The following is a 23,754-nucleotide window of genomic DNA, read 5'->3' as shown; positions in this document are numbered from 1 at the left end:
TGTGCCCCACGCCGACATGAGCGCCCATCCAAAGGGAAATAAAGAAGTAGACAACAAAACAAAGAGCGATGTTAATATAACCACATCATTCAATTCACATGTCAAGATATAATAGGAAGTCTTTTCACCAAGCGGCTTGATACATACAATTAAACTCAGGAAAATAATTTTCACCACTTATAGATAATAAGCAGCTGTAAGGGGGCACGTAGACAACCGCATACTAGTATACATGCAAATAACTTCCAAAATAAACGTATGCCACAGGAAAAGTAAACTCCAACATATCACCAAAGAGACAATAAAAGCTCTGAACCAAAAAAATCTAAGAAATGCTCAATTCAGTTTACTTAATAGTTACGAAATTAATTATTCTCGGTCAGGTGGTTCTGATATACTTAAGAAAACACTTGTAGACTTCAAGTACAGATAAATACTCAAGCTACATGGAACTATAGTCAACAACATAGTTCTATAATAACAAGTGATTCCAATTAAACACAAGTGCTCAGAACCATGGAACTGGAGCTTTATAAAATCATGCTACTAATTATCTTAGACACCAATTAAACTCATATGCGGACCATGGTCAACTGTGGGTTTATACACTCGTCAGAAATATTGTCCACTAAAAACATAACAGCATTAATACAGTTAACACATACCTCAAGTACTGAAGGACCGAGGCACTGATCATCTGTTTGACTCGTTTTCACTTCTGCATACGCTATTTTTATAAAGTGATCGAGCAGGGGTGCAGCATCGTCGAGCAGGGGCGGCAGCGACAGCCAGACCACCTTGAGCACCACGGTCCGGAAGCCAAGAGCATGAGCAGACCAAAATCAGAATGGATTAACCAGGAAACCCTAGACAAATCCCTAAAAAACAACAAAGCCCTTGATGAGCACATACACATCACAAAGGGAAAGACAAACAAGGGAGCAAATAATCACCTCAGCCATCTTAGAAGCCCACTCGGTGTGCTCCCTCTCCGTCCAACCCGCAAGATAGCCCCAATGCCACGCCACCGTCCCAACCGTGAAACAGCCAGAGAAGCAAGGAAGATGGTAAGAAACAAGCGAAATAAAAGGTAGTGGGCTCCAATACAAACATTAACCAGCCTAAAGACGCTGTTATTAGAAACATGACACCGTGGTTTCTGCTGGTTTATCAACAAATTAAAACAAGCCATTGAACCGACAACTTGCTTACTCTTAACCAGATGAAATCAAGGACGAACAGCAAACAATAAAAGTCAAGAACAACTTATATGCAATAAAGGTATGAGAGAGAAGAAATATTCACATAAGACGGCTATAAACACTGGAGCATAAATAAGCAACACCTTTAAATACAAATAAAAAGGGTTCAGGGTTCAATGCATAGTGGGCTCAGATTTGCCTTTCCTCGATCATATAATCTACCCCCGCCATCTCTTGTCACCAGATTAATCTGTTTATACAGTGGAGCTGCCCTGGTTATCACTCAACAAGAATGACCATCCAAGGACAGAACAATAAGTATCACATGATCAAAAAGGATTCTAGAGACAAGAGGGAGGACTCAACTTGATACCCACAGGTGCCTTGATTGCTCAAAGGCACACTTATTTCAGCCACAGCGAATCATCATCGCCCTAGAAAGGATGGCTTCCTACCGGTGGGGCACGTGCGAATAAAAAGGGTTCAGGGTTCAATGCGTATGGGCTCAGATTTGCCTTTCCTCGATCATATAATCTACCCCCATCATCTCTTATCACCAGATCAATCTGTTTATACAGTGGAGCTGCCCTGGTTATCACTCAATAAGAATGACCATCCAAAGGACAGAACAATAAGTATCACAGGATCAAAAAGGATTCTAGAGACAAGAGGGAGGACCCAACTTGATACCCACGGCTAATCATCATCGCCCTAGCAAGAATGGCTTCCGACCGATGGGGCACGTGATTCAAACGCGGTGGCACGAGATATCTCATTTTGGGAGTAACTGTTCATTACTGCAGGAGTTCAGGCTCGATCCAACGGCCGAGATCAATCCGGAGCGAGATCCATCTCCCAGAATCGCATCAAGCAACCGATCCGACGGCCGAGAGTCCCTAATCGCTGTGAGAGCTCGGTGAGACATCCTTCTCTTATTTCTGGACTTATTTCTGGATTTCTGGATGGATCACCGGATCAATATGTTCTTACGAGGGTTTAACTACCCTCGTTATCACTCATTAGAAATGACCATCCAAGGACAGAGCCACTAAAATAAGAACGCGATCAAAACAGCTCAAATAAATGAGGGAGGATCCAAATTAATACCCACAAGTTCCTCGACTGCTTGAGAGCATGCCTATATCAGCCATAACTGATCATCATAGCCCTGGCCATGTCCCATATAGTAGCCGAAGCAGAGCATGGGGAAGATGGAGCTCACAGAGGGAGGTTGTAGCCGAGGCAGTACTCAGAGGGCACCGGGGTTGCGCCTGAACGCCATCCAACCAGTGAGGAACCACGTCGGAGTTGCGCCTTGCACCATCCCGCCGACGAGCACGAAAGCCATGGGCACCGAAGTGGCCAAGGAGGTGAGGAGGTGATGTATATAGGAACTATCAAACATATCATATAAGTGCAATCATCTTTGATAATATAAGAGAGCATACAAATCATAGAGCTTGTTTAAGATATTTTGTCACATCAAGTAGTTTAGATAAGAAAAGCCTAACCCAGAATTACAAATAATTGGAGCGAGTGATAGATTTATTATTCTGATAATTTGGTAGTAACTATACATAAATAATTCATTTGCCAACAGTAAAAAATATGATGCATTATTTACACAAAACAATATTTTTTGTATAGGGTCAGAAAGATATTTCAGCATTCAAATCAATAAGGCTGAAATAATCTAAGAGTATTATCACTACAGAGCAAAAATTTATGAACTCGCTGTCAGTCAAAAGTAATAATACATGGAAATCTATCTTGAAGTGCAAGAGTTCAATTTAGCAGATCTGACACACCAGACACCAATGTGCTTACCTGCTTTCCCAGGCGGGCCTAGTCAGCTCTCTTTTAGCTGCAATCAAAGATAAGATTTGTTAGGACATTCTTGTGGGCAAAATTTATCATCATGTAAGCAATGTGCCTATCTATTGGCTGCTTGTAGTGCCTAAGGTAAAATCGAAAGGCCGTTTACTGCCACCTTGCATGAAGAGTTTCTATTCACACATGTGTACTGCTATACAAAAGCTACAGAGATGAACTGACCTTTCTCTAATCAGACTCTCTGGACAAACCAAGAAGCACAGATAAATACGCTGCTGGGCAGAACACATAATCTAGTACGGTATAACACTGACTAAGCCTAGGTTTGTGAAGAGAGACAAATTATAAAACAGTATGGTAGGCCAGAAGGAGAGACCAGAAAGCTATATAAAGCATATGCCCAAAGAAACTAAAACTGAGTAGAGCATTGACTGAATAGGTAGCAAAGGCATGTATATCCAAATTCCATAAAAAAACCAAAGGAGGTATAATCACTAAATTAGAAATCTAATTAACTTAGTAAACAAACCTAAATTAAGCAGCCTAACTCAAATGGACAAAAGTAAATTGAAGCCTGCATGCCTCAATATCACAACAGAGGACGAGCAGGACCAACCGACAAACCAGCAGGCTATTGGTATAAAGCCAAAAATAAATAGTAAACAAAACAAAGAAAAGAACAAAAGCACCCAGAATCATGTGCAAATGAATAAAAAAACCTAGGGCCTAGCACGATCCAGACAAGGAACAAGAATCACACACCTATAATCCAGGAATTAAGGAAGATAGGACACCACATAAATCCAACCAGGGAATAATACCCTTTGCCTCTCATTGGCCAGCCTGCACACAATAGACCGAATCTAGCAGCGTACTCATATAGAAAAGACAAGGAATATACACTACTTCACAAATGTAACCCTAGGTCTGGAAAGAAGAGAAGCACAAAGAAGGAGAGGAAAAGCAGTCGACCTGTACATCCCTGGATGAAGACGCAGCAGGCTGGCACAGATCGAGCGACGAACTGAAGAGAAGAACAAGCACCTGCAAACGATGGATCAACCGCAGCAAAATCAGAGACAAAATCACGGTTAAGCTGCAGGGAATGACCAAGAACGGGGCAAAATAAATGCCTACCCACAAATTGATGAACGCACCATCAGATCTAGCGCAACGACGGCAAGAACAAGGAACACTGACGTCGCACAGCGAATCCATCACATTTGACGCAGCAGGCTGGCACAGATCGAGCGACGAACTGACGGCAAGAACGAGGGCGCCATCTTCTTCCTCCCCCATAGCCTCACGTTCCTCTAACCGTTGCTCCCCCATCGAGCTCGAGCTCGTCCGTGGCCGCCACGGCGGGCGGGGCCGCGGTCATCGGCCATGGCGAGCGGGACGGGCGGGGCGGCCCCTTGCTCCCCAGTCGAGCTTGAGCTCGTCCATGGCAGCCGCGGCGGGCAGGGCGGGACGGCGGGGCCGCGCCCATCGTCCCCGAGGAGGTTGACCCGCGGCGCCCACGCCTCCGGCAACCGCGGCGCGAATCCGCGAAGGCGCGCCCACAACCGGCGGCGCCCTCTGGCGGCGATGCGCGTGGCGGCCGTGGACGGGGAGGATGGCCAGCGAGGAGTGGCGGCTAGGGTTCAATCAGGGGCGGGGCGAGTGGGCGCCTGGGAGAAGACGTGGTGCGGGGTCGCGGGGAGGAGAGGAGGCAGGCGGCGACGTGCGAGAAAGGGAGCGAGGCGGCTAGGGTTTCACCACGGGCGTGGCCCCCTTTTATACCCCCAGGAAGCGAAATGACGAAAATGCCCTCGGCAGGGCAGCGTAATTACGCGCGGTGGCACGAACGAGACGGTAACTATTCATTCCAACAGTAACTTTTTTTGATCCGACGGCCGAGGTCTTCCACGCGGTCCATCGGACGGCCCAAGATCCATCAAGCAACCAGATCCGACGGCCAGGAGGCTCAAATCGCTGAGGAGCGGCCTGAGGAGCTTCTATTCTTATTTCTGGATTTCACAAACGGGTGCACAAATCACCTCCGTGATGGGCTGCCCCATCTCCCCATTTTGCTTTCTGTTTTTTTTAACTAAAAAGGCAATCCCACAGGGGTATTTCTGGATTTGGCAAACGGCTGCACAAATCACCTCCGTGATGGGCTGCCCCATCTCCCCATTTTGCTTTCTGTTTTTTTAATAACTAAAAAGGCAATCCCACAGGGGATCGAACCAGCGACCTACGCATCGGGCTACGCTACAGTAACCACAGGCCACCATGCACAATTTGATAATGAACCTCCTTTTCCAATTTTCTTATTTCTTCTTTCCTTTTTTTTTCTTTTTCCCTTTTTCTTTTTTCCTTTTTTGTTTCCTGTTTCTGTTTTTCCTTTTTTTTCCTGGTTAGATGATTTCTTTTCCAATTCGTCAACTTTTTCTTCAAAACGATGAACTTTTTTTGAAATTCAATGATTTTTTTCAATTTCGATGAACTTTTTTCAAATTCAATATTATTTCAAATTAATATTTTATAAAAAATATAGATTTTTATTGAAAATCCATGAATTTCTCAATTTCGATGAACTGTTTTCATATCTGATGAAAATTTTCAAATTTGATGAACTTTTTCAAATTTGACGATTTTTTTGTCAAAATCCTCGCATTTTTCAAATGTTATTAACTTTATTTCAAAATCGATGAACTTTCTTTTTCAAATATCAATGAACTTTTAAAAAATTGAGAACTTTTCTTCAAAACTGATGAACTTTTTTCAAAATCGACGAACTTTTTCACATTCATGATTATTTTTCCAAATAGTTAAAAAAAATCAAGTGATACAGTAGATGGTTCTGTGCTATAAATAGCGCGGCGAATGGTTATTATGTAATTGGCACTGGTACCTATCACTAATGGCAAGTAGCTCCGGTTCTTAGTGGAACTCATACGTAAATGGAACTGCGTGAGTTCAGAACCGGGAGAGAGCTACTTTTTGATCGGTTTTTCCACGCCATGTGTTCGCTGTTCTGTGCGTTTTGTGGGCCAGCCAAACTAAGTGCTGTAATGAGCGCCAGGGAGGAGTTCGGGCGCCTAGAGCGCCCGCGTATCAACACCAAAAAGGAAATGACATTTTCCTATTTGTGGCACTTGTGACAATTGTTATTGAGGGAAGCACGTGTGACAAATTGTCTTACCAATCACATAGGCACTATCTCAGCAGTACGCATAGCTTTTCAGTTTTGGTTTTCAGAGCTTTCTAAAAGATTTTTAGTCGGTTTTTACCTGTTTTGGAAACCATTAGAAGATCCCTTAACCAGTTTGTTCTCTTACTGTTTATTTTCCTTCTTTTTTCTCTTATGCTACTTTTTCTTTTTTCGATTATCATAAAGTTAAATTTTTTTAAATCAAACCTTGAAAGTTTGATATTTTATCCAAAAGTTTCTAGAATTTTAAATTTATGTCCGCATTTTTAGAACTTTTTCTGAATTTATGAATTTTATTCCCTTTTCATAAAAAACGATTAAATATTCAAAATTTCTTCGAAAATTACAAAAAGAAGAATTTCATTTTTTGCTCACTCTTTTTAAACATTTGAACAAATTTCAAAATATGTTCATTTTTTCAAAAAATGTTCAAGGAATGCACTCATTTAAAAAACGTGTGTTCTAATTTTTTCATGCTTTTGAAAAACTCTTTTACGATTTTGAAAAAATTGAGTTTTATAAAAATTGTTTGAAATTCAAAAATGTTTCATGTTTTAAATATTGTTCTTATTTCCAAAAAATTGTTCAAGAATTTTAGTGTTTTTCGTGTTTCAAAGAATATATTTTAAGAAATAAGAATGTTAGAAAATAAAATAAAAACATGATCACTACAATGACTTTCTGGTTGTTACAGTACTTTTTTTATCACTACTAAATAATATTTCTTGACAGCTACACTTTGCACAGTATTGGGCCGGCGACACATAGGAGGTCCCTGGGAAATGACCTCACCATGGGCGATACATATTATTTGCGGTCCAAAAGTCCTATTCTAATCCCGAGCTAAAATGCAGTCTGATGAGCAGTAAAATCGAAAAATAGTAAACAAAATTCAGAATTATTTTATGGTAACCTTTGACAAATGTTTTGTATGCTTAACAAACTTTAGCATGAAATGACATTGGTGGAAGTCGTGAAAACAAAATCAGCACTCCAAAATATTTTCAAAACTATGAGCTTTGAAATATCTTTTTGTTTTTTTGCCACGACTTTCAAGAATGTCATTTCGTACTGAAATTTTGCAAGCATAAAATAATTTTTAAAAGTTTAAGAATATTTTAGAATTTTATGAATTTTAACTTGTTTTTTCAATTTGACTGGTCACCAGGGAGCATTTGAGCCCAGGAGCAGATACTCGACGTCCTTTGCGTTCGAGCTATCCTCCAGCTAAACAATCCACGAAAAGACCAGCTCGAGCAACCCCCCTCTATGCCACAAGCTTTTACACCAGTAATGGTACAACCATCACCGACGGAGCGAGCACTCCGAACCCACTCCAGCCGACGAACCAAGCAACAACCTCATGGTTCGGCGGGGAGAATATCATACGGAAACTAACATCCAAAGAAAACTTCGTGGAAACTATGTTTGAAAGTTTCAAAACATCTGAAAAAAATGTATTACGTTAAAAGGATGATGTTCTATTGTCATGTGAAATTTCAAGTAAAAACACATTACGGGGATGCGAGCTATGAAAAGGACAAATTCAGCAATGAATAGTTACATCAATGTTCCACACTATTCAATGCTAATTTTATCTTTTTCATAGCCCACATCCCGTAACATGTTTCAACTTGAAATTTTGCATGGCAATAGAACATCACCCTTTTAACATCTTTTTTTTTGATATTTTTTCAAAACTTCAAAACATCATTTTCTCATGGTTTTCATCAGCTTTCATCGAATGTTTGTTTCCGTATGATATTTTTCCTGGTTTGGCGTGTCAGGGCACGAAGTATGAGGTAGTCTCAACTCTCAACTCGGCGAACCACGTGCTCCGGATCGCCGCGGGGCCGGCGGCAAGAATGACCACCCAGAGCGCCCGGTACCAATGCAGTCCCTCCGGCGCTCCTGACCGCTGTCGTCTTCTCGGCTCCACCGGCACACGAGGTCAGAAACTCCGGCGAGGTGCCCTCCGTGGCCACGCTAACATCCTTGACTCCACAACGGCCGCGAGAATCCCAGTGAAGTCATTTTCGCCGGAAGCTGTACACAACCGGTTTGTGTGGAGGACCGTTAAGCTCCGGATGGCGGCGACTTCGTCCTGTGTAGCCATTACTTGGAGAGCTCAGTCGGAGGAGCCGTACGTGTGCCGCATCTTGAATAGAAAATTTCAACAACAACGACACCATTGGCTCGATCTGCTTCGTCGTGGATACCGATTCCCTGACGTTCATAGGTCCAAGCTACGGAGAAGAGAACCCTGGCCACACCCCCACTTTGGTCGCTCGGTCGCCGGTTTGAAACGTCGACGAGCTATACAATTTCCCCCTACTTTTATAATGCTCGAGGTTCATCCTTCGCAAGCACTGTACGTACCAAGGCCAAGCCATGGGCTCCCGCCGCCGTCCGACCACCACCCTAGTCCTGGCGCTGCTGCTACACCTCTACTATGCGCCGCGCTGGGCCTTCTCGCTCGACTTCAGCCTCAACTTCTCCGATGCCGGCGCCGGCTCATGGATCGACTTGGACGGCGACGCATCCATCAGCCCGCCAAGGCTCGAGCTGACGCAGAACCTCCTGAGCAGCGTCGGTCGGGCGTCGTACGCGTACAAGGTGCCCCTGTGGAACGGCGACACCGGCGAGATGGCTAGCTTCACCACCAACTTCTCCTTCCAGATCACTCCGGTGAAGGACAGCTCCGGCGAAGGGATGGCCTTCTTCCTCGGCCACTTCCCGTCGGAGATCCCGCCCCAGAGCGGCGGGGGCGGCCTCGGCCTCCTCCCGGCCTTCACCAACGGGACGGGACCCACCCGGATGGTGGCCGTCGAGTTCGACACTCACGACAACTCCTACTATGGCGGCACCGGCAAGAACCATGTCGGCATCGACGTAAACTCAATGATCTCCATGGTGCACACGGACACCACAACCACGGCAGGCAAGAACCTCACGTCGTCCTATGTTATGAAGGCAACTGTCACGTACCACAACGTGTCCAAGATGCTGGCCGTGGATCTCCACATCAACGATGCCCTGTACCAGGTCAATGCAACCGTCGATCTGAGCACACAGCTACCGGAGGAGGTCGCCGTCGGCTTCTCTGCGGCCACCGGCAACTTCTCCGAGCTGCACCGGATACTCTCATGGTCATTCAGTTCCACTCTATCTCCTCTTCCGACCAGGAAGAACAAAAAAAAAATAGTAGTGATCCTGTCATCCGTACTAGTCCCATTGCTTTCTTTGGTGGTATGTGTGGCCGTGTTGCTATGGTGGCGACACAATAAAATGAAGGCAAATGAGGACAGGCAAGAAGGGTACGCCCACAGAGCTGACCTCGAGAGAGGTGTGGCTGCCGGCGGACCCAGACGATACACCTACCACGAGCTGGTTGCCGCAACGAGACACTTCGCGGAGGAGGAGAAGCTCGGGCGAGGCGGCTTCGGGAGCGTTTACCGGGGTCACCTCACCCTCACAACTGTAGCCACCGACCGCCGTGCGGTGGCGGTAAAGATGTTGTCGGCGGAGTCGTTGGCGCAGGGGAGAAAGGAGTTCGAGGCTGAGGTGAGGATCATCAGCAGACTGAAGCATCGTAACCTTGTGCAGCTGTTGGGTTGGTGCGACAGCCATAAGGGTCTCCTGCTCGTCTATGAGCTCGTGGCGGAGAGCAGCCTAGACAAGCATCTCTACAGCAAGAACAAATTTCTCACATGGCCGCAGAGGTACAAGATCATCATCGGATTGGGATCCGCGCTGCACTACCTCCATGGAGAGTGGGAGCAGTGCGTCGTGCATGGCGACATCAAGCCGAGCAACATCATGCTCGATGCATCGATGAGCACCAAGCTCGGTGACTTCGGGTTGGCCCGGCTCGCCGACCACGACACGGGGTTGATGCAGACCACCAAGGCCGTGCTCGGCACCGCCGGCTACATTGATCCTGAGTTCGTCAACACGCGCCGGCCGTGCACCGAGTCCGATGTGTACAGCTTCGGTGTCGTCCTACTTGAGATCGTCTCCGGCCGGCGGCCGGTGATGGAGACCGCGGGGAAATCGTTCACACTGGTCAGGTGGGTGTGGAGCCTGTACGGCAGGAACGCGATCCTCGACGCGGCCGATGACCGGCTGAGGGGAGACGAGGCCGACGAGCGGTGGATGGTGCGGGTGCTCGTCGTCGGGCTCTGGTGCGCGCATCCGGACCGAAGCGAGCGGCCGTCTGTTGCCCAGGCAATGCACGTCCTGCAGTCCGACGAGGTGAGACTGCCGGCGCTCCCGCTCCACATGTACAGGACTGTGCCGGACACCGTGTCCTCCTCCGGCCCGTACGAGGCTTTGTCCATTGACAGCTCCAGCTCTGGCTCCGGTTGTGTTCGCTCTTCTTTGGTCAACACCGGCGACACCACTCATTCCTCCGACTCGTCCTCAAGTGCGTTGCTACGGAACTCCAGGATCTAGCTAATTGATTAATCCAGATTTGTCATGCTTAATTAGATTTTCTAGTTACATCCACCATGCATTGACAACAACAATTATTTTGTGGGGAAAGTTGCGGCTAAACCTGAGAGCACCCATCCCCTTATCTAACCATTCATTTTGTGCCTCGTGATCTGTGCATAAACATTACTCTTTTTTTTCCCTCAAATGAAAGAATATTTGGACAATCTTTGTGGATCAGGGAAACATGAGTAAATTACACAAAACCACCACTTTGAAGGCTAAGTTTGCAGAAAACACTACGCTACAATTTTTTGACAGAAAACATCACCTCTACGGTAATCTTTTTGCAAAAACCACTGATCGGCGGATTAGAGCGTTTTAAGTACGTTTATGACAAGTGGGTCCAGATTTTGCCGACGTGGCGTAACGGCTCTACCGAAACAGCGTTAGATGAGGGATTTTACAAGGAGGCCCTTACATCAAAATCAGAAAAGCAATCAGCTCCATGAACGAGCTCTTCTTCGCGGGCGGCGTGGCCGCGCCGGCGACGAGGCCTAAACGAAGAGCTCTGCTCGGAGGGCAGAGTTGGTTGTCGTGGGCGGCGTGGCCGCCGCAGCCGAGGAGCTCTTCTTCGCGGACAGAGATGGTCGTCGGTCGTCGCGGGTGGTGTGGCCAAGCCGGCGAGGTGACGGCGTCCCAGGTCGAGGGCAGCATGGACGGCGACGAGCTCTTTTTTGTGGGCAGAGATGGTCGTCGCGGGCGGCGTAGCCGCTCTGGCGAGGCGGCGACTTCCTTGGCGCTCGTTTCAGGCGGCTGCGACTCTGGGCCCATCCGGGTGAGCAGGACGGTTAGAGGGAGGGGAGAGCAGTCAGAGGGCAGTCTAGGCTCGCCGGCGAAGCGACGACGTCCATGGCACTCGTTCGTTGCGTAGAGGGAGGGCAGAGAAGCTCGGCGGCGTCCATGGCGCTTGTTCGTTGCGCGACTGCGACACAAGGTCAATCCAGGCGACCGGTAGGAGTAGAGGGAGGGGAGAGAAACTGGAGGGGCCACTGGGCTCGTCGGCGACGCAGTCTGGCTGTGTGACGGCGGTCGGGATCGGCTTGGGTGGCTGCACGCCTGGGTTCCACCATGGGAAAGGGGATCGAGACAGGGAGTTGACTTTTTCAGTGAGAGAAACAGAGGAGAATTGGAGAAGAAGATCCAGCTGACAGGTGGAGCCCATGTCCGGTTTGACGCCGTTTTGGCAGAGCCGTTACGCCACGTCGACAAAATCTGGACCCACCTGTCATAAACATACTTAAAACACTCCAATCCGCCGATCAGTGGTTTTTGCAAAAAGATTACCGTAGAGGTGGTGTTTTCTGCCAAAAAAATGTAGCGTAGTGTTTTCTGCAAACCAAGCCTTTAAAATGGTGGTTTTGTGCAATTTACTCGGGAAACATCAGAGAACTACAATGTGTGAGAGAACATTCCGTATTCATTTTTAAATCAGTTAAAGGTAAGCCGAGAACCCGATATATAACACTCGGCTTATACTTTCAACTGGTTTTTTTTCTTTTCTTTCATTTTGTAATACAAAAAGTACCTTTTTAATTGTAATATCTTTCTTTCCCCTCTCTTTCTCACCCTTTCCCTCCCGCCATTTCTATCCCCTCTATTTCCCCCTTCCTCTTCACCGCCACTTTGCCACTTCAAAATTGCGTATTCTATTCCTACTCTTCACATCACCCTAGGGCATGTTCTGAACCTCTCCAAACTTCACGAAATCTGGAAATCTAGCATCTCGAGCCAGCTTCTTGCTTCACCCGGCAAGCAGAAAGCGTTCTGATGCTGTCTTGGCTTCTCCCAGTGCTAGGCCTGTTGGGCGCCCCTCTTGTGCTGGCTGGAGGCAGCCCCGTTCAGCCCCTGGCTCTAATGAGGCCAAAACAGAGCACAATAATGGGTTGGGCTGCATGACTTTGTGTTAGTTTGGGCTGAAACATGCACAGTTTTTTTTTTCACAGCTGCTATTGCTGCGATTTTTTCAGTACAAAGAGATGTACACATAGGGCTGGACCAAAATCTCGTAGCTCGCGAGCTTAATGAACGCTTGATTGTTCAGCTCGTTAAGCTCGTAGCTCTCTTCTTAATGAACAGAGCCAATCATTGATTTCACCTTGTTAAGCTTAACGAGCTTAACGAATGAGCTAACGAGTTTCACGAATAGCTCATTAAGCTCGTTAGTAACAACATAATACATATTTTTATCTTATGTGACAAACTTTTTATACCACCTCAGCCAATCTATTCAATCTAACTAACATAAGCGGCAACAAACTAGTGCATTTCTTTTTGTGGTCACCATATTTCATCTTAAAAACCACACCTACACACTCATCATGTAGACCGTAATACATTATAATCTATTAATGAGCGCTCACGAGCTTAACCAGCTTCAAACTAATCGAGCCGAGCAGTGTTTTCTGCTTGTTAATCTTAACAAGCTTAACGAGCGCGAGCTGAACGAGCCGAGCAGCTCGTAAATCCACCCCAGTACAGAGAGCTTTCCAATGGCACATGAAGCGCCAAATATGAAGTAGTATTTCTTTTTTTGAAATACCACAATTTTTCTCAGTTAACACAAGTTATAATTCTGAAGAGAAACTAGTTTTTTCATGTGTCATACAACAAAAGCTTCATTTGCATATAAGTTTGCAAATCAAAATGGTCACATATCTAAAGACATGAACATGACTAATTCACCAACTACGAGCAATGGTGGTAGCTAGTTCGTGCCTAAACAAATCCATGCTAGGACCTGTTTCCACGTATGTTGAAGCATCCGATGCATTTGGAGAAATAAAATACTTCTTGTATCTCTTTAGGATAGTTGGAACATAATCCGGATCCCTCTCACACATCGAAGAAAGTGAAGATGCTCTTTCTCATGGAGGTGGACATAGTTGTGTAGTGTCATGGTAGCCGCAACAATAATCTTTTGTGTGTTAATTGAGTAGTTTGGCATCTTGAGCAAGATTTGACATTTCATCTTCTGCACACCACAGGCTCTCTCTATATTATTGCATTTGGAGGAGTGGATCCGGTTGAAACATGCCGATAGCGACATTGAAGGCTATGGGCGTCGGCGACTTCTCAATTATCTTGGACGTCATCTGATGCTTATCTTTGTGGATGCCACAAAGCAGTTGGATGATGAGCTCGTCGTCGTCCACCGCCTTGCCGGCGTTCCGCATCCCATCCACGACGGCCTTGAGGCGGGCGCATAAGGAGGAGATGGAGTTGTCCTGGCGGATGTCGTAAGGCTTGGTCTTGAGGTAGAACTACCGCGAGCACTTGTTGCTGAGGAAGGGAGCCTTGATGGACGACCACAGTTCCAAGGCGGTGGGCCCCCGGTTGAGGATGAAGCCGCAAAGTTCAGTGTTCATGGTCCCGTAGAACCATTTCTTCACGGCCTTATTGATGATTTTCCAAGGCACGTCGCGCGCGGTCAGTGAAGTCCAGTGCGAAATGGTCGGCGACGTCGTACTGGTGGGCCATCTCGAGCATGAGCTCACGCCACACCGAATAATTTGACCCCTTCATGTCCAGCCGCGTCCCCACGTGGTGGTGGATATTGACCCCCTCGACTCGAATGGCGTGAGCCATGACCAGGGTGGGGAAGAAGTTTGAGGTGGGCGGCGCGGCCTAAAGAGGAAGGGTGGTGGTGGTGACTACAGGCGGCTCTGGGAGAGAGGAGGCAGGGAGATGTGTCTGTGGAAGAAAGAAGTGTTGGGAATCGTAGCATAATTTAAAAATTTCCTACGCTCACCAAGATGCATCTATGGAGTCTACTAGCAACGAGGGGAAAGGAGTGCATCTACATACCCTTGTAGATTGCGAGCGGAAGCGTTCCAATGAACGTGGATGACGGAGTCGTACTCGCCGTGATCCAAATCACCGATGACCGAGTGCCGAATGGACGGCACCTCCGTGTTCAACACACATACGGTGCAGCGACGTCTCCTCCTTGATCCAGCAAGGGGGAAGGAGAGGTTGATGGAGATCCAACAACACGACGGCGTGGTGGTGGATGTAGCGGGTCTCCGGCAGGGCTTCGCCGAGCTTCTGCGAGAGAGAGAGAGGTGTTGCAGGGGAGGAGGGAGGCGCCCAAGGCTGTAGATTGCTGCCCTCCCTCCCCCCCTTTATATAGGCCCCCTTGGGAGGGGGGGGGGGCGGCCAAAACCCATCTAGGGTTGGGGGGCGGCGGCCAAGGGGTGGAAAGGGGTTGCTTGCCCCCCAAGGCAAGGGGGAAGTCCCCCCACCCTAGGGTTCCCAACCCTAGGCGCATGGGGGGAGGCCCATGGGGGGGCGCCCAGCCCACTAGGGGCTGATTCCCTTCCACTTTCAGCCCATGGGGCCCTCCGGAATAGGTGGCCCCACCCGGTGGACCCCCGGGACCCTTCCGGTGGTCCCGGTACAATACCGGTAACCCCCGAAACTTTCCCGGTGGCCGAAACTGGACTTCCTATATATAATTCTTCACCTCCGGACCATTCCGGAACCTCTCGTGACGTCCGGGATCTCATCCGGGACTCCGAACAACTTTCGGGTTTCCGCATACATATATCTCTACAACCCTAGCGTCACCGGACCTTAAGTGTGTAGACCCTACGGGTTCGGGAGACATGCAGACATGACCGAGACGCCTCTCCGGTCAATAACCAACAGCGGGATCTGGATACCCATGTTGGCTCCCACATGTTCCACGATGATCTCATCGGATGAACCACGATGTCGAGGATTCAGTCAATCCCGTATGCAATTCCCTTTGTCAAACGGTATGTTACTTGCCCGAGATTCGATCGTCGGTATCCCAATACCTTGTTCAATCTCGTTACCGGCAAGTCTCTTTACTCGTACCGCAATGCATGATCCCGTGACTAACGCCTTAGTCACATTGAGCTCATTATGATGATGCATTACCGAGTGGGCCCAGAGATACCTCTCCGTCACACGGAGTGACAAATCCCAGTCTCGATCCGTGCCAACCCAACAGACACTTTCGGAGATACCCGTAGTGCACATTTATAGTCACCCAGTTACGTTGTGACGTTTGGCACACCCAAAGCACTCCTACGGTATCCGGGAGTTGCACGATCTCATGGTCTAAGGAAAAGATACTTGACATTGGAAAAGCTCTAGCAAACGAAACTACACGATCTTTTATGCTATGCTTAGGATTGGGTCTTGTCCATCACATCATTCTCCTAATGATGTGATCCCGTTATCAATGACATCCAATGTCCATAGTCAGGAAACCATGACTATCTGTTGATCAACGAGCTAGTCAACTAGAGGCTTACTAGGGACAGGTTGTGGTCTATGTATTCACACATTTATTACGATTTCCGGACAATACAATTATAGCATGAATAATAGACAATTACCATGAACAAAGAAATATAATAATAACCATTTATTATTGCCTCTAGGGCATATTTCCAACAGTCTCCCACTTGCACTAGAGTCAATAATCTAGTTCACATCACCATGTGATTAACACTCACTGGTCACATCACCATGTGACCAACATCTAAAGAGTTTACTAGAGTCAACAATCTAGTTCACATCACTATGTGATTATCACTCAATGTGTTCTGGTTTGGTCATGTTATGCTTGTGAGAGAGGTTATTAGTCAACGGGTCTGAACCTTTCAGAACCGTGTGCTTTACGAATATGTATGTCATCTTGTGGATGCTACCACGCGCTATTTGGAGCCATTTCAAATAATTGCTCTACTATACGAATCCGGTTTACTACTCAGAGTCATCCGGATTAGTGTCAAAGTTCGCATCGACGTAACCCTTTACGACGAACTCCTTTCCACCTCCATAATTGAGAAAATTCCTTAATCCATTAGGTACTAAGGATAAGTTCGACTGCTGTCATGAGATCCTTTCCCGGATCACCATTGTACCCTCTTGACCAACTCATGGTAAGGCACACTACATGTGCGGTACATAGCATAGTATATTATAGAGCCTACGTCTAAAGCATAGGGGACGACCTTCGTCCTTTCTCTATCTTCTGCTGTGGTCAGGTCTTGAGTCTCACTCAATACTCACACCTTGTAACACGGCCAAGAACTCCTTCTTTGCTGATCTATTTTGAACTCTTTCAAAATCATGTCAAGGTGTGCTGTCTTTTGAAAGTATCATCAGGCGTCTTGATCTATCTCTATGGATCTTGATGCCCAATATGTAAGTAGCTTTATCCAGGTCTTCCTTTGAAAAACTCCTTTCAAACAACCCTTTATGCTTTCCAGAAATTTTACATCATTTCAGATCAACAATATGTCATTCACATATACTTATCAGAAATGTTGTAGCGCTCCCACTCACTTTATTGTAAATACAAGTTTCTAACAAACTTTGTATAAACCCAAAAACTTTGATCACTCCATCAAAGCGTATATTCTGACTCCGAGATGCTTGCTCTAATCCATGGAAGGATCGCTGGAGCTAGCATACCTTTTAGCATCCTTAGGATCGACAAAACCTTTCTGATTGTATCACACACAACCTTTCCTTGCGAAAACTGGTAAGGAAACTTGTTTTGACATCCATCTGCCAGATTTCATAAATGTAGCTAATGCTAACATGATTCCGACGGACCTAAGCATCGCTACGGATGAGAAAAACTCGTCGTAGTCAACTCCTTGAACTTGTGAAAATACTCTTTGCCACAAGTCGACCTTCATAGACGGTAACATTACCGTCCATGTCCGTCTTCTTCTTAAAGATCCATTTATCTCAATGGCTTGCCGATCATCGGGCAAGTTCACCAAAGTCCATGCTTTGTTCTGGTATATGGATTCTATCTCGGATTTCATGGCCTCGAGCCATTCGTCGGAATATGGGCCCACCATCGCTTCTCCATAGCTCGTAGGTTCATTGTTGTCTAGCAACATGACTTCCAAGACAGGATCACGCATTACTCTGAAGTAGTGCGCATCCTCGTCGTCCTACGAGGTTTGGTAGTGACTTGATCCGAAGTTTCATGATCACTATCATAAGCTTCCACTTCAATTGGTGTAGGTGCCACAGGAACAACTTCCTGTGCCCTGCTACACACTAGTTGAAGCGACGGTTCAATAACCTTATCAAGTCTCCACCATCCTCCCACTCAATTCTTTCGAGAGAAACTTTTCCTCGAGAAAGGACTCGTTTCTAGAAGCAATTACTTTTGCTTCCAGATCTGAAATAGGAGGTATACCCAACTGTTTTTGGGTATTCTATGAAGATGCATTTATCCTCTTTGGGTTCGAGCTTATCAGCCTGAAACTTTTTCACATAAGCATCGCAGCCCCAAACTTTTAAGAAACGACAACTTAGGTTTCTATAAACGGTGTCGTCTCAACGGAATTGCGTGGTGCCCCTTTTAAAGTGAATGCGGTTGTCTCTAATGCCTAACCCATAAACGATAGTGGTAATTTGATAAGAAACATCATGGTATGCACCATATCCAATAGGGTGCAGTTATGATGTTCGGACACACCATCACACTATGGTGTTCCAGGCGGTATTAATTGTGAAACATCTTCCACAATGTCTCAATTGTGCGCCAAACTCGTATCTCAGATACTCATCTCTATGATCATATCACAGACATTTTATCCTCTTGTCACGACGATCTTCAACTTCACTCTGAAATTACTTGAACCTTTCAATAATTCAGACTAGTGTTTCATCAAGTAAATACATTCAGCATCTACTCAAATCATCTGTGAAGTAAGAACATAACGATATCCACTGCATGCCTCAGCACTCATTGGACTGCGTACATAAAAAATGTATTACTTCCAATAAGTTGCTCTCTTGTTCCATCTCAATGAAAACGAGGACTTTCAGTCATTTTGCCCATGTGGTATGATTTGCATGTCTCAAGTGATTCATAATCAAGTGAGTCCAAACGATCCATCTGTATGGAGTTTCTTCATGCATATATACCAATAGACATGGTTCGCATGTCTCAATCTTTTAAAAAACGAGTGAGTCGAAAGATCCACCTACATGGAGCTTCTTCATGCGTTCTACACCAATATGACTCAAGTGGCAGTGCCACAAGTATGTGGTACTATCATTACTATCTTATAACTTTTGGCATGAACATGTGTATCACTATGATCGAGATTCATTTTAGGTGCAAGACCATTGAAGGTATTATTCAAGTAAACAGATTAACCATTATTCTCCTTAAATGAATAACCGTTTTGCGGTAAACATAATTCAATCATGTTCAACGCAAACACCAAATCTCGATGGTAGAGGGAGCATGCGATGCTTGATCACATCAACCTTGGAAACACTTCCAACACATATCGTCATCTCACCTTTAGCTAGTCTCCATTTATTCCGCAGCTTCTATTTCGAGTTACTAACACTTAGCAACCGAACCGGTATCTAATACCCTGGTGCTGCTAGGAGTACTAGTAAAGTACACATTCATATAACGTATATCCAATATACTTCTGTCGACCTTGCCTGCCTTCTCATCTACCAAGTATCTAGGGTAGTACTGCTTCAGTGACCGTTCCTCTCATTACAGAAGCACTTAGTCTCGGGTTTGGGTTCAACCTTGGGATTCTTCACTAGAGCAGCAAACGACTTGCTGTTTCATGAAGTATCCCTTTTGCCCTTGCCCTTCTTAAACCAGTGGTTTTACTAACCATCAACAATTGATGCTCCTTCTTGATCTCTACTCTCGCGGTGTCAAACATCGCGAATAGCTCAAGGATCATCATAACTATCCTTGATATGTTATAGTTCATCACGAAGCTCTACTAGCTTGGTGGCAGTGACTATGGAGAACTATCACTATCTCATCTGGGAGATTAACTCCCACTCGATTCAAGCGATTGTGGCACTCAGACAATCTGAGCACACGCTCAACGATTGAGCTTTTCTCCCTTAGTTTGCAGGCTTAAGAAACTTGTCAGAGGTCTCATACCTCTTGACGTGGGCACTAGTCTGAAATCCCAATTTCAGTCTTCGGAACATCTCACATGTTCTGCGACGTTTCAAAAAAGTCTTTGGTGCCACAATTCTAAACCGCACCGAACTATCACGTAGTCATCAAAACGTGTATGTCAGATGTTTCGTAACATCTACAGACGACGCTGAGGTTCAGCACACCGAGCGGTGCATTAAGGACATAAGCATTCTGTGCAGTAATGAGGACAATCCTCAGTTTACGGACCCAGTCCGCATAATTGCTACTACCAACTTTCAACTAAATTTTCTCTAGGAACATATCTTAACCAGTAGAACTAAAGCGCAAGCTATGACATGATTTGCAAATACCTTTTTAAATATGTTCATGATAATGAAGTTCATCTGATTATGAACTCCCACTCAGATAGACATCCCTCTAGTCATCTAAGTGAAACATGATCCAAGTTTAACTAGGCCGTGTCCGATCATCACGTGAGACAGACTAGTCAAGATCGGTGAACATCTCCATGTTGATCGTATCTTCTATACGACTCATGCTCGACCTTTCGGTCCTCTGTGTTCCGAGGCCATGTCTGTACATGCTAGGCTCGTCAAGTCAACCTAAGTGTATTGCGTGTGTTCCGAGGCCATGTCTGTACATGCTAGGCTCGTCAACACCCGTTGTATTCGAACGTTAGAATCTATCACACCCGATCATCACGTGGTGCTTCGAAACAACGAACCGTCGCAATGGTGCACAGTTAGGGTGAACACTTTCTTGAAATTATTATAAGGGATCATCTTACTTACTACCGTCGTTCTAAGCAAATAAGATGCAAAAACATGATAAACATCACATGCAATCAAATAGTGACATGATATGGCCAATATCATCATGCTCCTTTGATCTCCATCTTCGGGACACCATGATCATCTTCGTCACCGGCATGACACCATGATCTCCATCATCATGATCTCCATCATTGTGTCTTCATGAAGTCGTCACGCCAACGATTACTTCTACTTCTATGGCTAACGCGTTTAGCAACGAAGTAAAGTAATTTACATGGGGTTATTCAATGACACGCAGGTCATACAAAATAATAAAGACAACTCCTATGGCTCCTGCCGGTTGTCATACTCATCGACATGCAAGTCGTGATTCCTATTACAAGAATATGATCAATCTCATACATCACTTATATCATTCATCACATCTTCTGGCCATATCACATCACATAGCACTTGCTGCAAAAACAAGTTAGACGTCCTCTAATTGTTGTTGCAAGTTTTTACATGGTTTGTAGGTTTCTAGCAAGAACGTTTCTTACCTACGTATGACCACAACGTGATTTGCCAATTTCTATTTACCCTTCATAAGGACCCTTTTCATCGAATCCGTTCCGACTAAAGTAGGAGAGACAGACACCCGCTAGCCACCTTATGCATCTAGTGCATGTCAGTCGGTGGAACCCGTCTCACGTAAGTGTACGTGTAAGGTTGGTCCGGGCCGCTTCATCCTACAATGCTGCCGAAACAAGAAAAGACTAGTAGCAGCAAGAAGAATTGGCAAACTCAACGCCCACAACTTCTTTGTGTTCTACTCGTGCATAGTAACTACGCATAGACCTGGCTCATGATGCCACTGTTGGGAATCGTAGCATAATTTAAAAATTTCCTACGCTCACCAAGATGCATCTATGGAGTCTACTAGCAACGAGGGGAAAGGAGTGCATCTACATACCCTTGTAGATCGCGAGCGGAAGCGTTCCAATGAACGTGGATGACGGAGTCGTACTCGCCGTGATCCAAATCACCGATGACCGCGTGCCGAACGGACGACACCTCCGCGTTCAACACACATACGATGCAGCGACGTCTCCTCCTTCTTGATCCAGCAAGGGGGAAGGAGAGGTTGATGGAGATCCAACAGCACGACGGCGTGGTGGTGGATGTAGCGGGTCTCCGGCAGGGCTGCGCCGAGCTTCTGCGAGAGAGAGAGAGAGAGGTGTTGCAGGGGAGGAGGGAGGCGCCCAAGGCTGTAGATTGCTGCCCTCCCTCCCCCCCTTTATATAGCCCCCCTTGGGAGGGGGGGGGGGCGGCCAAAACCCATCTAGGGTTGGGGGGGGCAGCGGCCAAGGGGTGGAAAGGGGTTGCTTGCCCCCCAAGGCAAGGGGGAAGTCCCCCCACCCTAGGGTTCCCAACCCTAGGCGCATGGGGGGAGGCCCATGGGGGGCGCCCAGCCCACTAGGGGCTGGTTCCCTTCCACTTTCAGCCCATGGGGCCCTCCGGGATAGGTGGCCCCACCCGGTGGACCCCCGGGACCCTTCCGGTGGTCCCGGTATAATACCGGTAACCCCCGAAACTTTTCCGGTGGCCGAAACTGGACTTCCTATATATAATTCTTCACCTCCGGACCATTCCGGAACCTCTCGTGACGTCCGGGATCTCATCCGGGACTCCGAACAACTTTCGGGTTTCCGCATACATATATCTCTACAACCCTAGCGTCACCGGACCTTAAGTGTGTAGACTCTACGGGTTCGGGAGACATGCAGACATGACCGAGACGCCTCTCCGGTCAATAACCAACAGCGGGATCTGGATACCCATGTTGTCTCCCACATGTTCCACGATGATCTCATCGGATGAACCACGATGTCGAGGATTCAGTCAATCCCGTATGCAATTCCCTTTGTCAAACGGTATGTTACTTGCCCGAGATTCGATCGTCGGTATCCCAATACCTTGTTCAATCTCGTTACCGGCAAGTCTCTTTACTCGTACCGCAATGCATGATCCCGTGACTAACGCCTTAGTCACATTGAGCTCATTATGATGATGCATTACCGAGTGGGCCCAGAGATACCTCTCCGTCACACGGAGTGACAAATCCCAGTCTCGATCCGTGCCAACCCAACAGACACTTTCGGAGATACCCGTAGTGCACCTTTATAGTCACCCAGTTACGTTGTGACGTTTGGCACACCCAAAGCACTCCTACGGTATCCGGGAGTTGCACGATCTCATGGTCTAAGGAAAAGATACTTGACATTGGAAAAGCTCTAGCAAACGAAACTACACGATCTTTTATGCTATGCTTAGGATTGGGTCTTGTCCATCACATCATTCTCCTAATGATGTGATCCCGTTATCAATGACATCCAATGTCCATAGTCAGGAAACCATGACTATCTGTTAATCAACGAGCTAGTCAACTAGAGGCTTACTAGGGACAGGTTGTGGTCTATGTATTCACACATGTATTACGATTTCCGGACAATACAATTATAGCATGAATAATAGACAATTACCATGAACAAAGAAATATAATAATAACCATTTATTATTGCCTCTAGGGCATATTTCCAACAAGAAGGCAGGGAGAGGATAGGACACCATGGGAGGAAAAGGGGAGGAGGAGGCTGCCGGAGAATAAGCGGCGGCGGCGGCCGAAGAGGCCATGTCGGAAGCGATGAAGGATCACTCTGATATCATAAATAGAAATGGATAGAGATAGCAATGTATCTCACTTGCATTCATCCACAATGGGGAAATTAATAGAGAGAATACATCAGAGAGAGAGAGGATACAAGGTGCATAGTTAACAAATTAACAGCCGATCCTACTCCAACGATGCTACACACACGGAGTTTCACGGGCGTTTTACGGGGCTGGTGCTGGCATGGAAAATGTTTATTGGTTTAAGGGGGATGTGCAGGCCCCACCCACCTGAAAATCAGGGGGATGAAAAGTAATATAGGGAAGGCCCGTAATCAGCCCGTAATGGGTCCGTGCGTTTAGCATTTTTGATCCTACTCCTCCATGAGTGACGTGGCAGCATACATGGCGCATGCACGTGGATAATGCTGACTAGATCGGCCGGTATACTAGCCAACTAATTGTAGTCTAACAACATGATCCCTTGCACCCAAATATGTGCCATCAATCTGCCATCCGACGGTCCATCTTCAAATGTTCTATTTTTCCAAATCTGGCTCAGATTGTATTGTAGTCATTCCCAAGTTAAGCCAATGTACAGTCAAGTCGGGTTCGACTACCCACGTGACCGCCACCGCCCCCTGCTTCCAACCGTCCCCTCGCCAAGCTTCG

At 46.5% G+C, this 23,754-nt stretch overlaps 1 protein-coding gene across 1 annotated transcript; it reads left to right on the top strand.

Annotated features, from left to right (window-relative positions):
- Positions 1–8,523: 8,523 nt before the first annotated feature.
- LOC123170144 (L-type lectin-domain containing receptor kinase IX.1-like) lies at positions 8,524–10,768 on the top strand. The gene has a single exon (XM_044587982.1). It carries the CDS (start codon positions 8,623–8,625, stop codon positions 10,684–10,686), a length of 2,064 nt encoding a protein of 687 aa, XP_044443917.1. The 5' UTR covers positions 8,524–8,622; the 3' UTR covers positions 10,687–10,768.
- Positions 10,769–23,754: the final 12,986 nt, after the last annotated feature.

Source organism: Triticum aestivum, chromosome 7D, assembly GCF_018294505.1.
Source record: "Triticum aestivum cultivar Chinese Spring chromosome 7D, IWGSC CS RefSeq v2.1, whole genome shotgun sequence".
In the NCBI taxonomy this organism is placed as follows: Eukaryota; Viridiplantae; Streptophyta; class Magnoliopsida; order Poales; family Poaceae; genus Triticum; species Triticum aestivum.
This window is presented reverse-complemented; position numbering and strand designations above follow the sequence as displayed.